This window comes from Bos grunniens, chromosome 10, assembly GCF_055505025.1.
Source record: "Bos grunniens cultivar Pamir isolate PY7600 chromosome 10, Bosgru_T2T1.0, whole genome shotgun sequence".
Lineage (NCBI taxonomy): Eukaryota > Metazoa > Chordata > Mammalia > Artiodactyla > Bovidae > Bos > Bos grunniens.
In genome coordinates this window covers 11,290,014-11,316,745 of record NC_141174.1, presented here as the reverse complement: position 1 = coordinate 11,316,745, position 26,732 = coordinate 11,290,014, and the positions used below count along the sequence as shown (strand labels likewise).

General features: G+C 36.7%; 1 protein-coding gene across 42 annotated transcripts in view; it reads right to left on the bottom strand.

The window, feature by feature from the left end:
* CEP128 (centrosomal protein 128) overlaps positions 1–26,732 on the bottom strand; it is a 481,052-nt gene that overhangs the window by 186,000 nt on the left and 268,320 nt on the right. Inside the window, exon 21 of one of the 42 annotated variants that reach the window (XM_086319394.1) lies at positions 8,363–9,823. The exons of the other annotated variants lie outside the window; for them this stretch is intronic. Coding sequence (XP_086175520.1) covers positions 9,675–9,823 — 149 coding nt within the window. The 3' untranslated portion in view covers positions 8,363–9,674. Of the gene's footprint in view, positions 1–8,362; positions 9,824–26,732 lie in introns of those variants that run through there. 42 annotated transcript variants of the gene reach the window in all.

The following is a 26,732-nucleotide window of genomic DNA, read 5'->3' as shown; positions in this document are numbered from 1 at the left end:
GTATTAAACAATATAAGTACATTTTTCCAAAATGCTTTATGCTTTATAATTCAAATTTTTCACTAATGTTGCCTCTCAACTCCAACTAATGAGATTTAAGAAGTGATCAGAATAACCAACAAAACATGAATTCAAAGTGTTGGGAAGGGTGGATGAAATTGCTTAATGAACTAAAGAACATCAATTGCTTAATTATACAGAGTACATTGGGCTGAAACAATATCACTCAGTTTCTATTAAATCTTCCATCAGCAGAGATAGAAGCTTTCCGGCCGCTTAGACAAATGCTTTTTCCGGATTTGGTACTACTACAAGATTTTTAGATATGATTAACTTGATCTGAGCTGAACACATGAGAAACAGCAGTGACAACATTTCAAACAACCCCAGCTTCAGAGGATAACATTTGTTGAACATTCAATAATTAACCAAGTAATTAATGGAAATATACATCATTTGTACACACTAAAATATTTCAGAAAGTTGGTCTAAACAGTTTATGTCATGGAAGGTAGCTGACTTCTGTGTTTTATGTTAGAGACTATATTTCTGTTTAGAATACAAAATATTAAGCATACAAGTCTAAAATTATACCTAAAATATAAGCAGTCTCTACAGAGATGGTTATTTTACTATCTTTTTAATTAATGACTATATATAATTTTTTTTAATTATTCTCTTTAACAAATTATTATTCACTGTTACCTTAGTCATTGTAAGAATCAAGATGGATTATGAAAGTCATTCTCTACCATGCCCACTCAACAATATAAAACCTTTAACATGACAGCACACAATTAAACTGATTGAATGGAGGCTTTGCAATATTACAAAGCAAAATGGAAGAAAAAAAGGGTAACATGTAATTATATACTGTAACTTAGAATGTACATATTATTTTAAAATGTATAATAATTAAGTGTAAGTAGTGTAGTTGCTCAGTCGTATCTGACTCTTTGCGACCCCATGGACTGTGGGCCACCAGGCTCCTCTGTCCATGGGATTCTCCAGGCAAGAATACTGGAGTGGGTTGCCATTTCCTTCTCCAGGGGATCTTCCCAACCCAGGGATCAAACCTGGGTCTTCTGCATCACAGGCAGATGCGTTACCCTCTGAGCCACCAGGGAAGCCCAACAAGGTATAATAATTAGATGAAAGCTAAAAGGATAACTTTTAAAAAAAAAACACTGAAAAAGGAAAAATAAAACATCAGAGACGTCCCTTGAGCTAACCTCAGCTAGGTCTCAGGGACCACACTGATATATACACGACTATTGTCCAATTGAACTTTCTGTAATAATAGAAATGTTCTAGAGGAGGAGCCAAGATGGCGGAGGAGTAGGACGGGGAGAACACTTTCTCCCCCACAAATTCATCAAAAGAGCATTTAAACGTCGAGCAAATTCCACAAAACAACTTCTGAATGCCGGCAGAGGACATCAGGCACCCAGAAAAGCAACCCAACTCTTCGAAAGGAGAGAGAAGAAATACAGCTCCACCCACCAGAACACCGACACAAGCTTCCCTAACCAGGAATCCTTGACAAGCCATCTGTACAAACCCACACACAGTGAGGAAAAGCCACAATAAAGAGAACTCCACAAACTGCCAGAATACAGAAAGGACACCCCAAACTCAGCAATTTAAACAAGATGAAGAGACAGAGGAATACTCAGCAGAAAAAGGAACAGGATAAATGCCCACCAAACCAAACAAAAGAGGAAGAGATAGGGAATCTACCTGATAAAGAATTCTGAATAATGATAGTGAAATTGATCCAAAATCTTGAAACTAAAATGGAATCACAGATAAATAGCCTGGAGACAAGTATTGAGAAGATGCAAGAAAGGTTTAACAAGGACCTAGAAGAAATAAAAAAGAGTCAATATATAATGAATAATGCAATAAGTGAAATTAAAAACACTCTGGAGGCAACAAATAGTAGAATAACAGAGGCAGAAGACAGGATTAGTGAATTAGAAGATAGAATGGTAGAAATAAATGAATCAGAGAGGATAAAAGAAAAACGAATTAAAAGAAATGAGGACAATCTCAGAGACCTCCAGGACAATATTAAACGCTACAACATTCGAATCATAGGGGTTCCAGAAGAAGAAGACAAAAAGAAAGACCATGAGAAAATACTTGAGGAGATAATAGTGGAAAACTTCCCTAAAATGGGAAAGGAAATAATCACCCAAGTACAAGAAACCCAGAGAGTCCCCAAAAGGATAAACCCAAGGAGAAACACCCCAAGACACATATTAATCAAATTAACAAAGATCAAACACAAAGAACAAATATTAAAAGCAGCAAGGGAAAAACAACAAATAACACACAAGGGAATTCCCATAAGGATAACAGCTGATCTTTCAATAGAAACTCTTCAAGCCAGGAGGGAATGGCAAGACATACTTAAAATGATGAAAGAAAATAACCTACAGCCCAGATTATTGTACCCAGCAAGGATCTCATTCAAGTATGAAGGAGAAATCAAAAGCTTTTCAGACAAGCAAAAGCTGAGAGAATTCTGCACCACCAAACCGGCTCTCCAACAAATACTAAAGGATATTCTCTAGACAGGAAACGCAAAAACGGTGTATAAACTCGAACCCAAAACAATAAAGTAAATGGCAACGGGATCATACTTATCAGTAATTACCTTAAACGTAAATGGGTTGAATGCCCCAACCAAAAGACAAAGACTGGCTGAATGGATACAAAAACAAGACCCCTACATATGTTGTCTACAAGAGACCCACCTCAAAACAGGGGACACATACAGACTGAAAGTGAAGGGCTGGAAAAAGATTTTCCATGCAAATAGGGACCAAAAGAAAGCAGGAGTAGCAATACTCATATGAGATAAAATAGACTTTAAAACAAAGGCTGTGAAAAGAGACAAAGAAGGTGACTACATAATGATCAAAGGATCAATCCAAGAAGAAGATATAACAATTATAAATATATATGCACCCAACACGGGAGCACCACAGTACGTAAGACAAATGCTAACAAGTATGAAAGGAGAAATTAACAATAACACAATAATAGTGGGAGACTTTAATACCCCACTTACACCTATGGATAGATCAACTAAACAGAAAATTAACAAGGAAACACAAACTTTAAACGATACAATAGACCAGTTAGACCTAATTGATATCTATAGGACATTTCATCCCAAAACAATGAATTTCACCTTTTTCTCAAGCGCACATGGAACCTTCTCCAGGATAGATCACATCCTGGGCCATAAAGCTAGCCTTGGTAAATTCAAAAAAATAGAAATCATTCCAAGCATCTTTTCTGACCACAATGCAGTAAGATTAGATCTCAATTACAGGAGGAAAACTATTAAAAATTCCAACATATGGAGGCTGAACAACACACTGCTGAATAACCAACAAATCACAGAAGAAATCAAAAAAGAAATCAAAATTTGCATAGAAACGAATGAAAATGAAAACACAACAACCCAAAACCTGTGGGACACGGTAAAAGCAGTCCTAAGGGGAAAGTTCATAGCAATACAGGCACACCTCAAGAAACAAGAAAAAAGTCAAATAAATAACCTAACTCTACACCTAAAGCAACTAGAAAAGGAAGAAATGAAGAACCCCAGGGTTAGTAGAAGGAAAGAAATCTTAAAAATTAGAGCAGAAATAAATGCAAAAGAAACAAAAGAGACCATAGCAAAAATCAACAAAACCAAAAGCTGGTTCTTTGAAAGGATAAATAAAATTGACAAACCATTAGCCAGACTCATCAAGAAACAAAGGGAGAAAAATCAAATCAACAAAATTAGAAACGAAAATGGAGAGATCACAACAGACAACACAGAAATACAAAGGATCATAAGAGACTACTATCAACAATTATATGCCAATAAAATGGACAACGTGGAAGAAATGGACAAATTCTTAGAAAAGTACAACTTTCCAAAACTGGACCAGGAAGAAATAGAAAATCTTAACAGACCCATCACAAGCATGGAAATTGAAACTGTAATCAAAAATCTTCCAGCAAACAAAAGCCCCGGTCCAGACGGCTTCACAGCTGAATTCTACCAAAAATTTAGAGAAGAGCTAACACCTATCCTGCTCAAACTCTTCCAGAAAATTGCAGAGGAAGGTAAACTTCCAAACTCATTCTATGAGGCCACCATCACCCTGATACCAAAACCTGACAAAGATGCCACAAAAAAAGAAAACTACAGGCCAATATCACTGATGAACATAGATGCAAAAATCCTTAACAAAATTCTAGCAATCAGAATCCAACAACACATGAAAAAGATCATACACCATGATCAAGTGGGCTTTATCCCAGGGATGCAAGGATTCTTCAATATCCGAAAATCAATCAATGTAATACACCACATTAACAAATTGAAAAATAAAAACCATATGATTATCTCAATAAATGCAGAGAAAGCCTTTGACAAAATTCAACATCCATTTATGATAAAAACTCTCCAGAAAGCAGGAATAGAAGGAACATACCTCAACATAATAAAAGCTATATATGACAAACCCACAGCAAACATTATCCTCAATGGTGAAAAATTGAAAGCATTTCCTCTAAAGTCAGGAACAAGACAAGGGTGCCCACTTTCACCATTACTATTCAACATAGTTTTGGAAGTTTTGGCCACAGCAATCAGAGCAGAAAAAGAAATAAAAGGAATCCAAATTGGAAAAGAAGAAGTAAAACTCTCACTATTTGCAGATGACATGATCCTCTACATAGAAAACCCTAAAGACTCCACCAGAAAATTACTAGAAATAATCAATGATTATAGTAAAGTTGCAGGATATAAAATCAACACACAGAAATCCCTTGCATTCCTATACACTAATAATGAGAAAACAGAAAGAGAAATTAAGGAAACAATTCCATTCACCATTGCAACGGAAAGAATAAAATACTTAGGAATATATCTACCTAAAGAAACTAAAGACCTATATATAGAAAACTATAAAACACTGGTGAAAGAAATCAAAGAGGACACTAATAGGTGGAGAAATATACCATGTTCATGGATTGGAAGAATCAATATAGTGAAAATGAGTATACTACCCAAAGCAATTTATAGATTCAACGCAATCCCTATCAAGCTACCAACAGTATTCTTCACAGAGCTAGAACAAATAATTTCACAATTTGTATGGAAATACAAAAAACCTCGAATAGCCAAAGCGATCTTGAGAAAGAAGAATGGAACTGGAGGAATCAGCCTACCTGACTTCAGGCTCTACTACAAAGCCACAGTTATCAAGACAGTATGGTACTGGCACAAAGACAGAAATATTGATCAATGGAACAAAATAGAAAGCCCAGAGATAAATCCACGCACATATGGACACCTTATCTTTGACAAAGGAGGCAAGAATATACAGTGGATTAAAGACAATCTCTTTAACAAGTGGTGCTGGGAAATCTGGTCAACCACTTGTAAAAGAATGAAACTGGACCACTTTCTAACACCATACACAAAAAGAAACTCAAAATGGATTAAAGATCTAAACGTAAGACCAGAAACTATAAAACGCCTAGAGGAGAACATAGGCAAAACACTCTCCGACATACATCACAGCAGGATCCTCTATGACCCACCTCCCAGAATATTGGAAATAAAAGCAAAAATAAACAAATGGGACCTAATTAACCTTAAAAGCTTCTGCACATCAAAGGAAACTATTAGCAAGGTGAAAAGACAGCCTTCAGAATGGGAGAAAATAATAGCAAATGAAGCAACCGACAAACAACTAATCTCAAAAATATACAAGCAACTCCTACAGCTCAACTCCAGAAAAATAAACGACCCAATCAAAAAATGGGCCAAAGAACTAAATAGACATTTCACCAAAGAAGACATACAGATGGCTAACAAACACATGAAAAGATGCTCAACATCACTCATTATCAGAGAAATGCAAATCAAAACCACTATGAGGTACCATTTCACACCAGTCAGAATGGCTGCGATCCAAAAGTCTACAAATAATAAATGCTGGAGAGGGTGTGGAGAAAAGGGAACCCTCTTACACTGTTGGTGGGAATGCAAACTAGTACAGCCACTATGGAGAACAGTGTGGAGATTCCTTAAAAAACTGGAAATAGAACTGCCTTATGATCCAGCAATCCCACTGCTGGGCATACACACTGAGGAAACCAGATGGGAAAGAGACACGTGTACCCCAATGTTCATCGCAGCACTGTTTATAATAGCCAGGACATGGAAGAAACCTAGATGCCCATCAGCAGATGAATGGATAAGAAAGCTGTGGTACATATACACAATGGAGTATTACTCAGCCATTAAAAAGAATACATTTGAATCAGTTCTAATGAGGTGGATGAAACTGGAGCCTATTATACAGAGTGAAGTAAGCCAGAAGGAAAAACACCAATACAGTATACTAACGCATATATATGGAATTTAGAAAGATGGTAACGATAACCCTGTATACGAGACAGCAAAAGAGACACTGATGTATAGAACAGGCTTATGGACTCTGTGGGAGAGGGAGAGGGTGGGAAGATTTGGGAGAATGGCAATGAAACATGTAAAATATCATGTAGGAAACGAGTTGCCAGTCCAGGTTCGATGCACGATGCTGGATGCTTGGGGCTGGTGCACTGGGACGGCCCAGAGGGATGGTATGGGGAGGGAGGAGGGAGGAGGGTTCGGGATGGGGAACACATGTATACCTGTGGCGGATTCATTTTGATATTTGGCAAAACTAATACAATTATGTAAAGTTTAAAAATAAAATAAAATTAGAAAAAAAAAAAAAAAAGAAAACCACACACACAAAAAAAGAAAAGAAATGTTCTAGAGCCAGTCAATGTGAAAGCCACTAGCCACTGGACAGATTAACTCTATACTTGACTTCTCTCTGTACCAACATTGACAATGATGTTGTTGAGTGTCTGAAATACAAAACATGAGAATTCTGTCACTATATGGGACTTTGTTGTGTCAATAAACAATGCCAATATCACAAGCGACTAAGGATTACTTTTTGTCATGCTCTGTGCCGTTTTCATGATATGCTCCAGATTGAGGGGGCAGTCCCCCTCTAGCTGCCAGCCTCATAAGGGTCTGCCAGCTGCCAGAAGGGAAGAAAAGAGAAACTGCCTGTAACCTGGGCTTTTCAAGTTTCTATTTAAAAGTAATTCATCCCACTTTCATGCACGTGTTACTGATCAAAACGACCACGGCCTCTCTTGATTTCAACAACATGTAATATGGCCAATCTGATGTCAATGGGCCCAAGAAACTTAATCCTCCTCCAAAGAGCAGCGGCAAAAATTTTCAACAATGCTGCAGTCTACTACAAGACTAAAATTTTGAATCGGTCACCGAACACATGTAAAGTTATAGGACATTTTGCTTTCATGTGGTCCACCAATCAGCATATAAAATGCCTCAATAATAGCTCTTTCCCAGCTACCTCCCAACAACAACAAGAAATCACCATAAAAAGCAGCAGCAACAGAAATAAGAAGAGCAGCAATGACCCCAGTGCTTCCCGAGTCCCTCCTCCATGCCAGGTATTGTTGCAGGTACTTGATGGACATGATTTTTTTTTTTAATTTTTTATTCCTTTATTTCTCATGTGTTCCCCATCCTGAACCCTCGTCCCTCCTCCCTCCCCATACCATCCCTCTGGGTCGTCCCAGTGCACCAGCCCCAAGCATCCAGCATCGTGCATTGAACCTGGACTGGCATCTCGTTTCATACATGACATTTCACATGTTTCAATGCCATTCTCCCAAATCTTCCTACCCTCTCCCTCTCCCACAGAGTCCATAAGCCTGTTCTATACATCAGTGTCTCTTTTGCTGTCTCGTATACAGGGTTATCGTTATCATCTTTCTAAATTCCATATATATGCGTTAGTATACTGTATTGGTGTTTTTCCTTCTGGCTTACTTCACTCTGTATAATAGGCTCCAGTTTCATCCACCTCATTAGAACTGATTCCAATGTATTCTTTTTAATGGCTGAGTAATACTCCATTGTGTATATGTACCACAGCTTTCTTATCCATTCATCTGCTGATGGACATCTAGGTTGCTTCCATGTCCTGGCTATTATAAACAGTGCTGCGATGAACATTGGGGTACACGTGTCTCTTTCCCTTCTGGTTTCCTCAGTGTGTATGCCCAGCAGTGGGATTGCTGGATCATAAGGCAGTTCTATTTCCAGTTTTTTAAGGAGTCTCCACACTGTTCTCTTTAGTGGCTGTACTAGTTTGCATTCCCACCAACAGTGTAAGAGGGTTCCCTTTTCTCCACACCCTCTCCAGCATTTATTATTTGTAGACTTTTGGATCGCAGCCATTCTAACCGGATGGACATGATTTTACTGAATTCTCTTACCAGCTCCTGGAGGCTGGTGTCATTTCCCTCAACCTTCTTATGAGACAAAAAGCAGAGGTTCAGGACCAAAGCAAGTTTCAGGCAACCGCTGTGCTCACTTTCATCACAGATGTCTCAGACAGATTGACCTCAAACCTCATTCCTGTTCCACATTTCAGCACTGTTAACATATGTCTGGCTCTTCAGCAATTGTAATATCAGTATCGAGAGGTCGCTCCAGGACAAACTTGACCTGGTAACCCCACCACTCTACAGTCCTTATCCCCCACCACTCTACACTTCCATGCTCAGCTGCCCTCAATGTAACCTATCTGGCCCTGGCAGGAAGACAATCTTCTCATGACCTTTCTTGGAAAATGTGCACTTTGGGGGCCTATCTACCACTTTCCATTAGCTGTTCAACCTGGAATGTGGGCTGACTTCAGCTGTGGACGTCTGAACAAAGACCTAGGCAGCAGCAAACAACTGGAAACTGGAGATGCGCTCCAGTCTAGATGCTCTGGAAAGATGGTGAGGGGATGGCTCTGAAGCCTCCTGCCAAAAGGAGTTAGAAGGAATGGACAAGAGTTCAGGTCAAAATAGATCCATGGCAGCATCTGAAAATAACTGAATGATTCTGAAGGAACAGCAGTATCAGAAATTCAAGATAGGCAGTTAAATGATGAGTAGAATGAGAAAGAGCTCTGAGAAGGAAAGTTTAAAATTTGAATCATGTATTCACCTTTCCAGAATCAGTTCTGATAACTGAGAAGTGAAATGTGCCACAGGATACAGTTTTTTAACACCAAATGAGCTGGTAAGCTGAATGGTTCTGATTTTAGGCATGCCCTTACGACAGAGGATGAGATGGTTGGATGGCATCATCGACTCAATGGACATGAGTTTGAGTAAGTCAGGGAGTTGGTGATGGACAGGGAAACCTGGCGTGCTGCAGTCCATAGGGTTGCAAAGAGTTGGACACGGCTGAGCAAATGAACTGAACTTACCCGAACTCACAGTTCTTTTTTTTTTTTCTTTTTAAAAATTATACTAACATTAGAAGTTAAGAACTTGTCCCCAAAGTCAGACAGACATTGGCTTGAATCCATCACTTCCAATTTGTGACAAGGGCAATCAATTCATACTCTCACAACATCAGTTTCTCTAAAGCTTCCACATATGTATCCACTTTATTAGAGATTCTAACATACTCTATTGGATGGAGGAGCCTGGTGGGCTGCAGTCCATGGGGTAACTAAGAGTTGGACACGACTGAGTGACTTCACTTTCACTGTTTACTTTCACGCATTGGAGAAGGAAATGGCAACCCACTCCAGTGTTCTTGCCTGGAGAATCCCAGGGACGGCGGAGCCTGGTGGGCTGCTGTCTATGGGGTCGCACTGAGTCGGACACGACTGAAGCGACTTAGCAGCAGCAGCAGCAACATTCTCTATTATAAATGAATAGATTGAGAAAGAAAAGAATAGAAAAGATTTTAACAATAAAACTAATAAGCTAAATCATGAGATATATAGAAAATTCTTACACTACAAACGGAAATGATACATACATATATATTTAAAATAAAGATGAAATATTTTGGAAAGTATGACAGGCATTAAGATATAAAGGAAGTTTCAATAAATTTCAAAGGACAAATATTAAAAAGATAAGTTATTTAATAATAGTGCAATTAAATTTAAAACTGGTGTTGGAAAAGTAGTGAAACAAAAAGAAAAAGTTGAGAGACTGAAAAAAGTCAACGTATTTAAAGTAATTAGCCTCCAATTAAAATAAGTTAATTAATTTAAAAATTTAACTTATACTCATATTACTCATAATAGAAATTATATAAAATTTATAAATGAACAGCAATGAAAGACATATATCAAAACACAGGGAATACAACTAAACATAAATAAATGTATTAATTTAATGCATTAATTCAAAATATTGGAAAGAATTTGATTTAAAAAGCCCCTTTAAAAAACTAGAAAAAGAAAAAATAGACTAATATTAAGAGAATAAAAGAAGTGAAATAATAAAGGGCAGAAATTAATGATACAGATAACAAAAACAACTAGAGTGATGAGAATACCAAAAATTCCTCTGGGAAAGAGAAAAATACTAATAAAATAACAGAAATTGATAATGGTAAAAAATGAAAAATAAATAAAATCTCAGGAAAAAAGTACGGTGCCAGTTAGAAATGCAGCTGAGTTTTTGAAAGTATTAAGAGAATATACTATTATTGACTTTATGAAAATTGGCTTTAAAAAAATAGAAGGGCTAAATAAATGCAGAATCATTGAAGGAAATAAGTAAGTAATCTAAAGTTACTGAAGTAACTCTACAAATCAATGTTGGGATGACCAAACTTAAAATGAATTAAAACTACAGTATATGATAAACAAAATAAAAATTAAAAATTGATTACTACATGGAAAAGTCATCTGTTAAAAAGCTTAAAAATCTATGATCAACAGTATATATATTTTGTTGACAGATAATGTGCAGTAATAAAAAGGCATAATATATTCAAGAATGAAAAACTTAAGTTCAAGATAGTGGCTTTCTCTAGGTTCACTCTTCTCAAAAATAATAATGGAGCTGGGAAGCAGCAGCAGCATTAATTGGTTGGGCTTCCCATGTGGTACTAGTGGTAAAGAAGCCACCTGCCAATGCACGAGACGTAAGACATACGGGTTCGATCCCTGGGTCAGGAAGATCCCCTGGAGGACGACACTGCAACCCACTCCAGTATTCTTCCCTGGAGAATCCCATGGACAGAAGATCCTGGCGGGTTACAGTCCATAGAGTACTAAAGAGTAGGACACAGCTGAAGCGACTTAGCACACATGTACAGTAATTGGTTATAGAGGCATCAGCTAACTCTGAAAAATTACAGTAGAGCAGGTCAGTATAACACAAAGCTTTTTTTTTTTTTTAAGGCTAACAAAATGAAAAATTATTTGTCAAATCTGATTAAGAAAAAAATGAAGACAGAATTAACAAGACTGAAAGACAGGAGACCTAAATACTAAGCTAAGTCCCATAGTTTCAGGTATGAGTTGAATTTGTTCCCTCACAAATTCATATGATGAAATTAAGCCCCAGTATCTCAGCCTTTTTCAGTGAACAATGCAAAGAAACAGAGGAAAACAATAGAATGAGAAAGACTACAGATGTCTTCAAGAAAATGAGAAATACCAAAAGAACTTTTCAAGCAAAGATGGGCACAGTAAAGGACAGACGCAGAAGCAGAAGATATTAAGAATAGGTGGTATAAACACACAAAAGAATTGTACAAAAAAGATCTTAATGACCTGGATAATCATGATTGTGTGATCATTTAGCTAGAGCCAGACATCTTGGAGTGCAAAGTCAAGTGGAACTTAGGAAGCATTAATACAAACAAAGCTAGTGGAAGTGATAGAATTCTAGCTGAGCTATTTTAAATACTAAAAGACAGAAACCAGAAGAGAAAGAGACACGTGTACCCCAATGTTCATCGCAGCACTGTTTATAATAGCCAGGACATGGAAGCAACCTAGATGTCCACCAGCAGATGAATGGATAAGAAAGCTATGGTACATATACACAATGGAGTATTACTCAGCCATTAAAAAGAAAACATTTGAATCAGTTCTAATGAGGTGGATGAAACTGGAGCCGATTATACAGAGTGAAAAACACCAATACAGTATAATAACGCATATATATGGAATTTAGAAAGATGGTAACAATAACCCTGTGTACAAGACAGCAAAAGAGACACTGATGTATAGATCAGTCTTATGGACTCTATGGGAGAGGGAGAGGGTGGGAAGATTTGGGAGAATGGCATTGAAACATGTAAAATATCACGTAAGAAACGAGTTGCCAGTCCAGGTTCGATGCATGATACTGGATGCTTGGGGCTAGTGCACTGGGACGACCCAGAGGGATGGTATGGGGAGGGAGGAGGGAGGAGGGTTCAGGATGGGGAACACATGTATACCTGTGGCGGATTCATTTTGATATTTGGCAAAACTAATACAATTATATAAAGTTTAAAAATAAAATAAAATTTAAAAAAATAAAATAAAAGATGATGCTGTGAAAGTGCTGCACTCAATATACCAGCAAATTTGGAAAAACTCAGCAGTGGCCATAGGACTAGAAAAGGTCAGTTTTCATTCCAATCCCACAGAAGGGCAATGACAATGTTCAAACTACCCCACAATTGCACTCATTTCACATGTTAGCAAAGTAATGTTCAAAATCCATCAAGCTAGGCGTCAGCAATATGTGAATCAAGAACATCCAAATATACAAGCTGGATTTAGAAAAGGCAGTGGAACCAAAGATAAAGTTGCCAACATCTGTTGGCTCATAAAAAAAGCTAAAGAATTTCAGAAAAACATCTAGTTCTGCTTTACTGACTATACTAAACCCTTGGACTGTATAAATCACAAAAAATGAGGAAATTCTTAAACAGATGGAATACCAAGCCACATTACCTGCCTCCTGACAAACCAGTAAGCAGGTCAAGAAGCAATAATTAGAACTGGACATGGAACAACAGACTAGTTCCAAATTGGGAAAGGAGTATGTCAAGGCTATATATTGTCACCCTGCTTATTTAACTTATATGCAGAGTATATCATGCGAAACACTGGACTGGATGAAGCACAGGCTGGAATCAAGATTGCAGGAAGAAATATCAATAACCTCAGACATGAGATGACACCACCCTTATGGCAGAAAGCAAAGAGGAATTAAAGAGGCTTTTGATGAAAGTGAAAGAAAACAGTGAAAAAGCTGGCTTAAAACTCAACAGTAGGGGTGGGATGGGGAGGAGATGGGAGGGAGGTTCTAAAGGGAGGGTATATATGTATACCTATGGCTGATTCATGATGAGGTTTGATAGAAAACCACAAAAGTCTGTAAAGCAATTATCCTCAATAAAAAAAATAAACTAAAAAAATGAAGATCATGGCATCTGGTCCCATCACTTCATGGCAAATAGATGGGGAAACAATGGAAACAGTGACAGATTTTATTTTCTTGTGCTCCAAAATCACTGTGGACGGTGACTGTAGCCATGAAATAAGAGACGTTTGCTCCTTGGAATAAAAGCAATGACAAACCTAGACAGCGTATTAAACAGCAGAGACATTATTTTGCCTACAAAGGTCCGTAGAGTCAAAGCTATGGTTTTTCCAATAGTCATTTATGGATGTGAGAGCTGGGCAATAAAAAAGGCTGAGCACCAAAGAATTGATGGCTTCAAACTGTGGTGTTGAAGAAGATTCTTGAGAGTCCCTTGGACAGCAAGGAGATCAAACCAGCCAATTCTAAAGGAAATCAACCCTGAAAATTCATTGGAAGGACTGATACTGAATACTTTGGCCACCTGATGTGAAGAACTAACTCATTGGAAAAGACCTTGATGCTGGGAAAGACTGAAGGCAGGAGAAGGGGACGACAGAGGATGAGATGGTTGGATGGCATCACTGACTCAATGCACATGAGTCTGAGCAAACTCAATCCAACAGATGGTGAAGGACAGGGAAGCCTGGCGTGCTGAAGTTCATGGGGTTGCAAAGAGTCAGACACTACTGAGCGACTGAACAACAACCACAGAATATAACTGAATTTAGAGACAGGGCCTTTAAAAAGGTTAAGGTATAAAGAGGTCCCTCGGGTGAGTCCTAATCCAATAGGAGTTCCTGAAAGGTAAATACACACAGGGAGGGAAAGACATGGAGGCAAAGAGGCAATATGGCCGCCACAAGTCAGGGCAAAACGTCTCGGAATGCGGCCAACCAACCCTGTAGGCACCTAATCTTGGACTTCTTGCCTCCCGAACTGTGATTAAATAAACTTCTCTTGTTTAAGCAACCCGGTCTGTGGTAGTTTGTTATGGTAGCCCCTAAAAACTAACACACCTGGGCAAAGGAAACCCCCGTATTAATAGAGACAGTACATGTTCACTTTTCTGTCAATGTAACACTTGTGAGTTCTCTAATACATTGCCATTTTATTTTGACAGACCTTTAAAAAATGTCTTAAAAGGGCAAGACATTTGATTTACTGCAAACATGTTTTAAATTATTTGCAAAATTTATAGAACTTGAATAAAGCAGGAGGAAAACATTCTGAGATGTTCAAGTATTATTTACATAGGAAGAAAATTCAGAACACTTGTATAACTTTATTTTAAACCTCTCATTCCCTAAAGAATTATAATTTTGGCTTGATCAACATCTTTGGTGGAATAACATTTACTGATTATTTACAGGCTGGTGCTTATTTAGGATTTATTTTGTAAAGACTGTGATGATGAGTTCAATTCAATAAGTGATTTTATTGCAACTTTATTATAATACAAATTTAAAAATTAAAGCTTTACTAGCTCCAACATACAAAAAAACCCAAAACCAGAAAAAAAAAATCTGGCTTCTCATTGTATCCTATATATAATAAAATGAAATCATCACAACAAATTATGAATACTTCTAAGTACCCTGAATTGCAAACAGGGCTTCCCTGGTGGCTGAGAAGATAAAGAATCTCCTGTATTGTAGAAGACCTGGATTCAATCCTGGATTCTGTCAGGAAGATCTCCTGAAGAAGGGAATGGCTATCCACTTCAGTATTCTTACCCGGAGAATTCCACAGACAGAGGAGCCTGGCAGGCTACAGTCCATGGGATCACAAAAGTCCAACAGGACTGAGCAACTAACACTTTCACTTTTTAAAAAGGAAAACAACATTATCTTCAAAACAGCAACTGGGAACATACACCTTCTAGGTACATATTAGAAGTCCGAGGAATTAGGAAACTTTTAAAGGTAAGAATTGGAAATAATCAATTGAAAACAGATGTATATCTAATTAATTTGGCCAATGCTATTATATTTATACGTCTCAGTTGGAAACTGTATTGTGCTATTCTGTGCTAGACAGTTATCATATTGCATAGTTACAGGGTTAGTTTTTTGAGGAAAAAGAAATCCTCTTGATGCTATTTTTAAATATAAGAACACGACTCTCGTCTACTTTCTTTCCCAAGGTTCTTTCTGCTTTTACTGCTTCCTGATACTTGGATTTCTACTATTAAAAAGTATGTGAAAAAAGACTTAGAAAATCTGCAAGAACATGGCTAAAGCCACATGATCATCCAATCACTGAGAGGTTAATAAAAGGGCATAGGACTAAACGCTTCAGTGTGTCTAACCCACATATCTGAGACAGAACTAAAAATCCCAGATACTCAGTGGTATTATAATGGATCAATATTTTTTTAAAACCTATATCTGTCCCTGGCAGCTTCCCCAGTGGCTCAGTGGTAAAGAATCCGACTGCAAGGTAAGAGGTGCGGGAGACACAGGTTCGATCCCTGGGTTGGGAAAATCCCCAACCAGGAGGAGGGCATGGCAACCACTCCGGTATTCTTGCCTGGAGAGTCCCATGGACAGAGGAGCCTGGTGGGTTACAGTCCACAGTGTCGCAAAGTCCCACACGACTGAAGCAACTTAGCACACACACACCAAGCTGTCACACATCACTTATCAGCCACTAGTACCTAACTCATGTCCAACTTTCAGTTCATTTTTTATAAAGATCTATCACCATTTAAAAAATAAATTATTTACAAAAATTTTTATCAGTGATAAAGATTCTATAACTTGCCTTTTTGTATAAATTTGGTTCAATGACAGTTATCTCAAGCCATACCTCATCTTTTTTTTTTTTTAATTTTATTTTATTTTTAAACTTTACATAATTGTATTAGTTTTGCCAAATATCTTGAGCCATATCACATTCAGTTGCTTTTTACCTTCTTTTAACTTCTACTAAATCAAAGAACCCTTACTTAAACCAAGAGACCATCAGAGGAATGACTGCAAGCATTTGGCAGCTCCTGAGGGTGTTGTAGATAATTAGATCAGAGAAAGGATTAAGAGGCGTTTGTCATAGACAATGATATCGAGCATTTTATCAGATGGTAAGTTATTAACTATAACATACTGAAAAGGTAGAATGCTAAATATTTCCACTAGAGAGAGAAAGGTAGACAGATTTATAAAAGGGAGGCTACTAAACTGATTGAGTATTTTTGAGTTAAAATAAGGAATGAGAACTACAAACCACTACTCCGTACTTAAACAGGCTTGGATTACAGGTGAAGCACTGATGGGGTTGGTCACAAACGCCAGACGCTGTGACAGACATCTTTGTCAGTTAGTTACATACAGCTCAGCATTAACAAACAAAAAAAAAATATCATAAGGCAGGATTCTGGAGAAAGGTATCCCAGCTAAACCTAAGATCAATTCAGTAATTCTCAAATCTTGTGCCATGCTAAACCACAACACAACATAATCACTGCTTCTACAGTGAAAATAGGAAACACAGTCCTTTTCTAGAACTTATAAATAAGTAAAAAATAAAATTCCCTATCTGTACCAAAGACAAGTTATGGGGAATAAAGAAAACTAAACAGGCAACTCAACGATACCAAGTCAAAAACAGTTGGGACACATGAATAGTGAGAACTGAAATACATCACTCTTTTTGCAAGCAGGGCAAACTGGATGCTTTACTTTAATGAACCATAAATCACTGATCTCCTTATTGTATTGTCTATATATAGTAATCAGCTTTCTCCCTCTTGCTTTTTGGGGAAAAAGTTGAAAGGACAGATTGGAGAGAATTTTACCTCTTCAAAATGATCCTCACATATCAAACCTGACAGGCTCTTGAAGTTTAACAGCACCTTCACAATTCCAATTTCATAGAAGCAAAAACAGAGATTTACACCAAAGAGATGACATAAATTGACCTTAAAGCCCAATGGCCTGCCAATTATAAATTACAGATTTCCAGGCCTATTTTTCTATCAACAGGATATATAAGCTAGTTATTGGCTGTAAAATTAACAAGTCTATATAAATTATTATAAAAAAGAAAATCACATTCGAAAAGCTATTGTTCAAAATAATCCTCACAAGAAGCATAGTAGTCATCTCTTGTTCTTCTCTGAAATTAATTTGACATTATTAGTAAACAAATTTTGAGAGACTTTATCAAGCAACAAAAGAAAGTGCACCACAAAGTGGAGGGGCTTGGGAACGTGGAAGCCGGAACGATTTTCACCAACTTCCACGTTTTAACACTTTCCTTGGCCTCTTGTTTTTCACTGCCAATTATAGATGTGTATTTGTGCTCATAAAGGCCTATCTGTAGTATGGTTTATTTTTCCATTTTTTTTCTAAAATTTCTTTGACCTTGAAATCAATTAGTTTCATTTCACAGGAAGAATCTATGCTAATTCAATAATGTTATTTTCTAATTCAGAAATACTATAGCACTGGGAAGAATATATTGTATCATATGAAAACTAAGCAAACTTAAAAGATAATACTTTTCTGCATAATCACTCTACTGAAGTTTGTAAAAGTAAGTGAATTAAGTAAAAGCAATCAGTGGCAATTAAATTCCTATCTGTCTTTATCCTCTCAAAATAATTTGTTCTCAAGCTTAAAGTTCTAAACTTTTGTCTCTAAGATATTCAAGGTTTAAAAAAAGTGTGAAGGTTAGAAATCTTAGAAAAGAGAGGCAAACATTTACGTATAGTATGATCTATATAATAGTACTTCTCACATTTAGGGTATTTTTTTCCCCTGAAATTTATTTTAGGACCATAATTAACAATAAAAAGGAAATTTATAGCCTTAGCAAAATTTTTAAATTACTATTTTAGTAGAAAATTTACAGAATTATAAACCACTTTAAAACAGCTCCATTCTGAAATGATGAAGGAACCCTTTCTGGTGGTTACTTGTACAAAGAAAGCCAGAATATTCATTAAAGAAAATATTGTCATTTCCTGCCTCACTAAAACTATTGCTTCATTAATAAACTGATAAGCATTTTCAAAAAGGATTAAAGCAAAGAAACATCACACTCAGAAATGTAAATTTGCTGACAACCCATAATCCTGGCCTACCTTTGATTTTCCTAAAGAAGACATGAATGCCTTTTTTTTTTCCTTCAAGCATCAGAACTGTAGAAAAGATAAGTTTCCATAAACTCCCCGAAATTAATTAATAAATCCAAAGAAATGCTATCTTCACAGCAAAAATGATAAAGGATTTTGAATCACTTGTCCTTTATAGGAAATAGTGCTTCTGATTGGCAAATCGGGAAGCAATTCAGCAAAGAAAATAAAACAGGTAATTATATGAACAGGATTATGAAAAATCCTAACTTTCTTTACCTAGATAAAAGTTTTTTTAAGAAAGTTTCTTGAATTTTCATTTTATTTTTTATTCCACTTTGAAAAATGTATGTTTTTTTGGTGCAGAAGATGTATAAAGAGCTAAAAGGTTTCAATTAGAAAAACTTGGATTCCAACCCTAGCTTTGACCCATATCAGTTGTGATATCTGAACCTAAAAATATAATAATATCAAAATCAAAGGACATTTAAAAGGATTACTAAAAGCAATTAATACTATGCTATGCTTAGTGCATAGCCAACAGCTCATCATGCTTATTATAGAGAATTTAGAATATCACATCTTTATAAATATTTTCTACTTCTGCTCACCAACAAGTGGTCCTATAGCACTCAAAGTCTGTGACATATCCCATTACTTTTATAAAATGGATTGGGAGCTTCTGAAAATATTCAGTCAAATGAAAAATATACTTTTGAACAAGTAAATGTTTAAGAGCTTAATTCTAAGAAAATTTCTTTATTGAGCCTTAGAAAACACTACAGTTTCAAATGAAGAAAAAGATAGGTCTCAAAAATGTATGTGTGATACATTTATATACATATGTATAAGACAATAAAAGGGGTACAGTTCATACTAACTTACTTGACTTTATTTCAACCACATATACTGTCACTGAGATTCCTTTATTCTAGAAGAGTAAGTAAGGTAAATGATAGTGGCCTCATATTTGAGAACTGTGGGAGCCAAACTGGAAAAGCACTACCTCTAAGATAAGGCTTTTATATACAAAGTAGTTTTATCATTAAATTACTTATAAAGAGTGTACTTACACATTTCCTAAACTGGAAGCATGTGTGCGTTCATGAATATTTTTCTGCATTTTGTCTGTTCAAAATCTGTTCCTTATCTATGCTGCCAAGTCACCCTAGTCGTGTCCGACTCTGTGTGATCCCACAGACGGCAGCCCACCAGGCTCCGCCGTCCCTGGGATTCTCCAGGCAAGAACACTGGAGTGGGTTGCCATTTCCTTCTCCAATGCATGAAAGTGAAAAGTGAAAGGGAAGTCGCTCAGTCGTGTCCGACTCTTAGCGACCCCATGGACTGCAGCCTACCAGGCTCCTCCGCCCATGGGATTTTCCAGGCAAGAGTACTGGAGTGGGGTGCCATTGCCTTCTCCATCCTTATCTATAGCCATAGCCATATTAAAGCTCTTTAAAAGAGCTAGAAAGCAATTTTTCCACCTAGACTGCTTTAATCCATAGAAGGTAAATTTAACCAAAATATACAACAGTGTTAAAGAAAGTAACGTTATTTAGGTAAAAATAAAATAACAATTTAAGGAATTTGCTTCAATTACATAAAAAACAGAACCTTTGTATAGTTAAAGGAAAAAGAATTTTTCCTCAAGAAACAAACTAGACCACAGGAAATTCAGAATTGTTTAAGAGTGGCAAGTGAAAGTGTTAGTTGCTCAGTCTTTCTGACTCTTTGTGACCCCATGGACTGCAGGCCGCCAGGCTCCACTGTTCACAGAATTCTCCAGGCAAGAATATTAAAGTGGATTGGCCATTCCCTTCTCCAGGAGATCTTCCCAACCCAGGGGTTGAACCTGGGTCTCCTGCATTGCAGGCAGATTCTTTACCATCTGAGACACCACGAAAGCCCTATCTAAGTGTGGTGGAGCCTAATGAAAAAATAAAATGAAAGATATAGATATATATAAAAAAACAGAACAGTATTATTTATCTCACAATATATTAAACCACAAAGCCTCCATTGTAATTGGGGTATTAGACTGGCATTAATACAACAAACAATTCAGGAGCTTTAGCAATAAAAATGCTTGGCTGCTCAAAAATATGTTTTTAAAAGACAGCTTTCCATATGTTGTAGAATTATAGAGTCTATAATACAGAAAACTAGGATGAATTAATCCATATTTTTCAGATTTTCTTGGCTTAAGGAAAGGCCAACTGCTGTCCACCCTCTATTTTCAGCATGGACAGTTACTCTGTAAGAGATATATATGCTCAAGAGAAAATTACACAGCAGCTGCAGTCATGAAGAACTTCCCATCAGTTAGCGTGGATTCCCACAGGTGACCTGAGAGCCCCATTTCAATTAAAACAAAATAGAACAGCATGTATACAGCAGATTCAGATGCTCTCTCACTTTTCTCTTGGATACAATCATTGGGGATAATATGTAATCCTGCTGTGAAAGGAAATAACTCAAATGCTACGTTCATGTAAAAGAACATCTATCAAAAATATCAAAAGCACTTTTACAATGCTTAATCCAAAATGTTCTAACTACAGTACAAAAAAAAAAAAAAAATAGGCTACTCTAAATAAGCATGAGATTAACCAGTTAGAAGCTAAAAAGCTAAGAGTGAACTCCCCACCAAGAGGAGATTATTCATGCCTGAAAATGAATATCTGATCGCTGAATATCTGCTAATAACCTGATGATGTACCATATTCTTAAAAAAAAAAAAAAACTAAATACATAATAGCTACTTTTCCAGGTGACATACATAGTATGTACAGAGTAGGAACTAAGATTTTCTGAAATCCCTGGATGAAAAGCCTTAAATGAATTATTTATCTCCTTTCTAATAGTCACTTTACCTTATTCTGGCTTAACTTTTAATAGATTAAGTTTCTGATTATATGTCCAGTTCTTGGTCAGAGCTCAGGGTTGGTGCACTGGGATGACCCAGAGGGATGGGATGGGGAGGGAGGTGGGAGGGGGGTCCAGGATTGGGGACAGATGTACACCCATGGCTGATTCATGTCAATGTATGGCAAAACCACTACAATACTGTAAAGTAATTAGCCTCCAATTAAAATGAATACATTTATTTTTAAAAAAAACACATTTAAAAAAATAATAAAAAAATAAAATACAGACTTGCCAGGGTTTCAATTTAACCTCTTCCTTAAATATATACCCTCTACCAAAATGGACACTTCTCCAAACTCTATACTAATTAGAACAAGTATTAAATATGTTAACTTTATTTGAAACAACAAGAAATGTTTCTAGATGATCAGTAACTCCTTGAATTCTCTAACTTTTTCCAGTCCTTATGCTTACTGACTTTACTCGATCTGGTCCAAAATCCACAACGAACTTCATTCTCTGCTCTCTGCTACTTTGTTCTCGTTGTAAAAATAGCCTTGCCAACAGAATAAGAATGCATAAATTCAGTTATTCACCAGCCTATTTTATATTCATTAATAAAAATAAATGAAATCAACACTCTCTACTATGACTTCATGAACAGCATCAACTTTAGCAAGAAGCTCTTTGCAAGTTTCCAAACCCAGATGAACTAATGTTTCTATACCAAACAAATTTTCATATTTGTTTTATTTTGTTTCCCTGATTGTTAAATCACATTAAGGCATCACACAGGAAGCTCACAGGAACCCAATTCCCCATTCACCTTCCTATTAGTTGATGACAGCAAATAGAATGGTATTAAAATGCTGGAAATATTCCCTAATGGTGGTTTAAAAACAATAACAGAATTATCATTCTATCTCTATATCTGTAGGAAAACAAATGAGAATAGTCCTTGCTTTATAAAGCTTGGGAATGGCTAAATCAGATAACTTCAGTATATTTTAGTATAATTACCTTACTAGAATGTAATCTATACAGTTTCTTACCATCAGATCTGAGTTATAGCAAATCCTTTTATGGGGAGACTTTAGATAAAGGCAAGAAAAAAGACCAAGAGTTAAAGATTAGGGTGGTCATAGGTAGAAATTTTCCCAGGAAACATAATTATCCCAAAACATCCATCAAGAAACTGTTAGGGCACCTCACAATATACCAAGCACCAGAAGTAAAAAGAAGATATGAAACACTTCTGCTCCTCAAGTTTCTCACAATCTAACTAGAAAGAGATTAAGCTACATCAATCTACTATCTGGAGGCATCACTGAAACGAAAGGAGCAAATGAATTTAGAGGGCCAATCAGTAGAAGAGGTTCTTGGTGTTAAAGAGGCAAGAACAGTGGCAAGAATCCTACTCTACTCAAACTGCTACACATTTAAGTATTATTCCCAATTCTAGTCGACTATATAGGAGATACAACTGTATTTAAATTATGCAAAATTATATTGAATATATGATAAGGCTCAGAATACAAAGCATTAGGCTTTGAGCAGTTTATACATTTATGCATTTTATATATATATATATATATATATATATACACACACACACATACAACTTGTGCATATGTGAACCGTGAACTTCCTGATGTTCAAGGTGGTTTTAGAAAAGGCAGAGGAACCAGAGATCAAATTGCCAACATCCTCTGGATCATGGAAAAAGCAAGAGAGTTCCAGAAAAACATCTATTTCTGCTTGACTGATTATGCCAAAGCCTTTGACTGTGTGGATCACAATAAACTGTGGAAAATTCTGAAAGAGATGGGAATACCAGACCACTTGACCTGCCTCTTGAGAAATTTGTATGCAGATCAGGAAGCAACAGTTAGAACTGGACATGGAACAACAGACTGGTTCCAAATAGGAAAAGGAGTACGTCAAGGCTGTATATTGTCACCCTGCTTATTTAACTTATATGCAGAGTACATCATGAGAAACACTAGACTGCAAGAAACACAAGCTAGAATCAAGATTGCCAGCAGAAATATCAATAACCTCAGATATGCAGAGGACACCACCCTTACAGCAGAAAGTGCAGAGGAATTAAAAAGCCTCTTGATGAAAGTGAAAGTGGAGAGTAAAATTTGGCTTAAAGCTCAACATTCAAAAAACGAAGGTCATGGCATCTGGTCCCATCACTTCATGGCAAATAGATGTGGAAACAGTGTCAGACTTTATTTTTGTGGGGGGCTCCAAAATCACTGCAGATGGTGACTGCAGCCATGAAATTAAAAGACGCTTACTTCTTGAAGGAAAGTTATGACCAACCTAGATAGCATATTCAAAAGCAGAGACATTACTTTGCCAACAAAGGTCCGTCTAGTCCAGGCTATGGTTTTTCCTGTGGTCATGTATGGATGTGAGAGTTGGACTGTGAAGTAGGCTGAGTGCCGAAGAATTGATGCTTTTGAATGGTGGTGTTGGAGAAGACTCTTGAGAGCCCCTTGGACTGCAAGGAGATCCAACCAGTCCATTCTGAAGGAGATCAGCCCTGGGATTTCTTTGGAAGGAATGATGCTAAAGCTGAAACTCCAGTACTTGGCCACCTCATGCGAAGAGTTGACTCACTGGAAAAGACTCTGATGCTGGGAGGGATTGGGGGCAGGAGGAGAAGGGGACGACAGAGGATGAGATGGCTGGATGGCATCACTGACTCGATGGACGTGAGTCTGAGTGAACTCCGGGAGTTGGTGATGGACAGGGAGGCCTGGTGTGATGCAATTCATGGGCTCACAAAGAGTCGGACACGACTGAGCGACTGAACTGAACTGAACTGAACTGTGCATAATATAACAGGCTTATTATGTTAGAGATTAAGAAAGTTCTTTTCTGAAATGGATAATATTTTAAAATATTTTAAAGTAAAAGCATTCTTAACTTATGCATCCATGAATTAATTTATATATTAAAATATTTAGTTAAATTTTAGTGATTTTCTGAATTATATAACTTTAAAAAAATCATATAACAACTTGTGGAGAGGAGGAGAAAAGAGGGACATGTACTAGAGTAAGAGAGTAGGTCTATGATACTGAATGCACGCATGGCAATCTTGAAAATATCAACCATCCACCCTGCTCTAACGCCTTTCGTTTGTGTTAGTAAAGCAGTCATTTTTGTAAGTTGTTACACGCTTCTGAAGTACAGAGCTTAATGTTTAAATCAGATTTATTGTTTCATACTGCTTTATGTTTATGACTGACAGAAAACACAGTTTGAAAGACATACATTCTCGTTATGTTAGTAAGGAAGAGAATTTGATGATAAGTAGCTTCAGTCTTTCAGTCTTCTGGAAATTAAATTTCGCACATTGGTTGGCCCAGGCGTAGATAAAATCATTGCAAACACACTGCCCAAGATATTGTAAGACAAGTGTAAAAAAAAAACAAAAAACCTACATCACGATACATACCTAAGTGATAAGAAAATATATTTGTTTTCATGTGTGTGCAACTTCAAATCAGTGTACAGGACTCACTTTAACATAACAATTTATTAACAACAAACTCAACTATCGATATTCAATTTAATACCTGACTTAAGTAACTACTAGTTTATGGCTTTTCCACATCCCTTTACTGAACTGATGTCTCTTTATAATAAATCCACTTTGGAACTCAAAATTATCTCATTATACAGAATCCTGAAATACTAATTATTAAATGAAAGAGGGTAAATAAGATGAATTCACAGGTCAGAAAGTTGTTCTTGCATTTTTCCATTCACTAAAAATAAGTAACCAATTCCAGAAAAATAAACGACCCAATCAAAAAATGGGCCAAAGAACTAAATAGACAGTTCTCCAAAGAAGACATACAGATGGCTAACAAACACATGAAAAGATGCTCAACATGATTCATTATCAGAGAAATGCAAATCAAAACCACTATGAGGTACCATTTCACGCCAGTCAGAATGGTTGCGATCCAAAAGTCTACAAGCAATAAATGCTGGAGAGGGTGTGGAGAAAAGGGAACCCTCTTACACTGTTGCTGGGAATGCAAACTAGTACAGCCACTAAGGAGAACAGTGTGGAGATTCCTTAAAAAACTGGAAATAGAACTGCCTTATGATCCAGCAATCCCGCTGCTGGGCATACACACTGAGGAAACCAGAAGGGAAAGAGACACATGTACCCCAATGTTCATCGCAGCACTGTTTATAATAGCCAGGACATGGAAGAAACCTAGATGTCCATCAGCAGATGAATGGATAAGAAAGCTGTGATACATATACACAATGGAGTATTACTCAGCCATTAAAAAGAATACATTTGAATCAGTTCTAATGAGGTGGATGAAACTGGAGACTATTATACAGAGTGAAGTAAGCCAGAAAGAAAAACACCAATACAGTATAATAACGCATATATATGGAATTTAGAAAGATGGTAACAATAACCCTGTATACGAGACAGCAAAAGAGACACTGATGTATAGAACAGTCTTATGGACTCTCTGGGAGAGGGAGAGGGTAGGAAGATTTGGGAGAATGACATTGAAACATGTATAATATCATGTATGAAACGAGTCGCCAGTCCAGGTTCGATGCATGATACTGGATGCTTGGGGCTGGTGCACTGGGATGACCCAGAGGGATGGCATGGGGAGGGAGGAGGGAGGAGGGTTCAGGATGGGGAACACATGTATACCTGTGGTGGATTCATTTCAATTAAAAAAAATAAATAAAAGAAAAAAAAATAAAATATGGTAACTGAAAAAAAAATAAAATAAAAAAATAAAAATAAGTAACCAATGTTAGAAATATAACTTTAAAGATTTTCCACAGAATTTTAAAACTCAAACATACTCTTAGTAACATCTGTTAAAAAAAGGACAATATTGTAATGTCTTTCCTATTCTCCATCACAGCACAAATGCACTCTAACAGTAGGCTATTAAATAAGTCTACAAACTTTTGTTCGTTCAATTAAAACATGTATTGTGACCTGTACGTACATGTAGTATCATCTCGCTTTAAAATATTAAGACAGAAATTTTGTACTAGAATCCACATACCCATAAGTATAGACACAAACTCTTCTTAGACTCCTGGCCTTCCCAATAGAGACATTAAGAATGTCTTTATTTTTCTTATTTAAATGGGGTGAAATTTACTTTAAAACTTACTATAAGCTGAAAAAGACAAATGATATTAATCACAGGAGTCAAATATCTGTTTAGTAGGAAATAATACTGGTCAAGCAGATATAGAAAAGACAGAGGAACCAGAGATCAAATTGCCAACATCCGTTGGATCATTGAAAAAGCAAAGAGAGTTCCAGAAAAACACCTACTTCTACTTTATTGACTATGCCAAAGGCTTTGACTGTGTGGACCACAACAAACTGTGGAAAATTCTTAAAAGACATGGGAATAGCAGACCACCTGACCTGCCTCCTGAGAAATCTATAGGCAGGTCAAGAAGCAACAGTTAG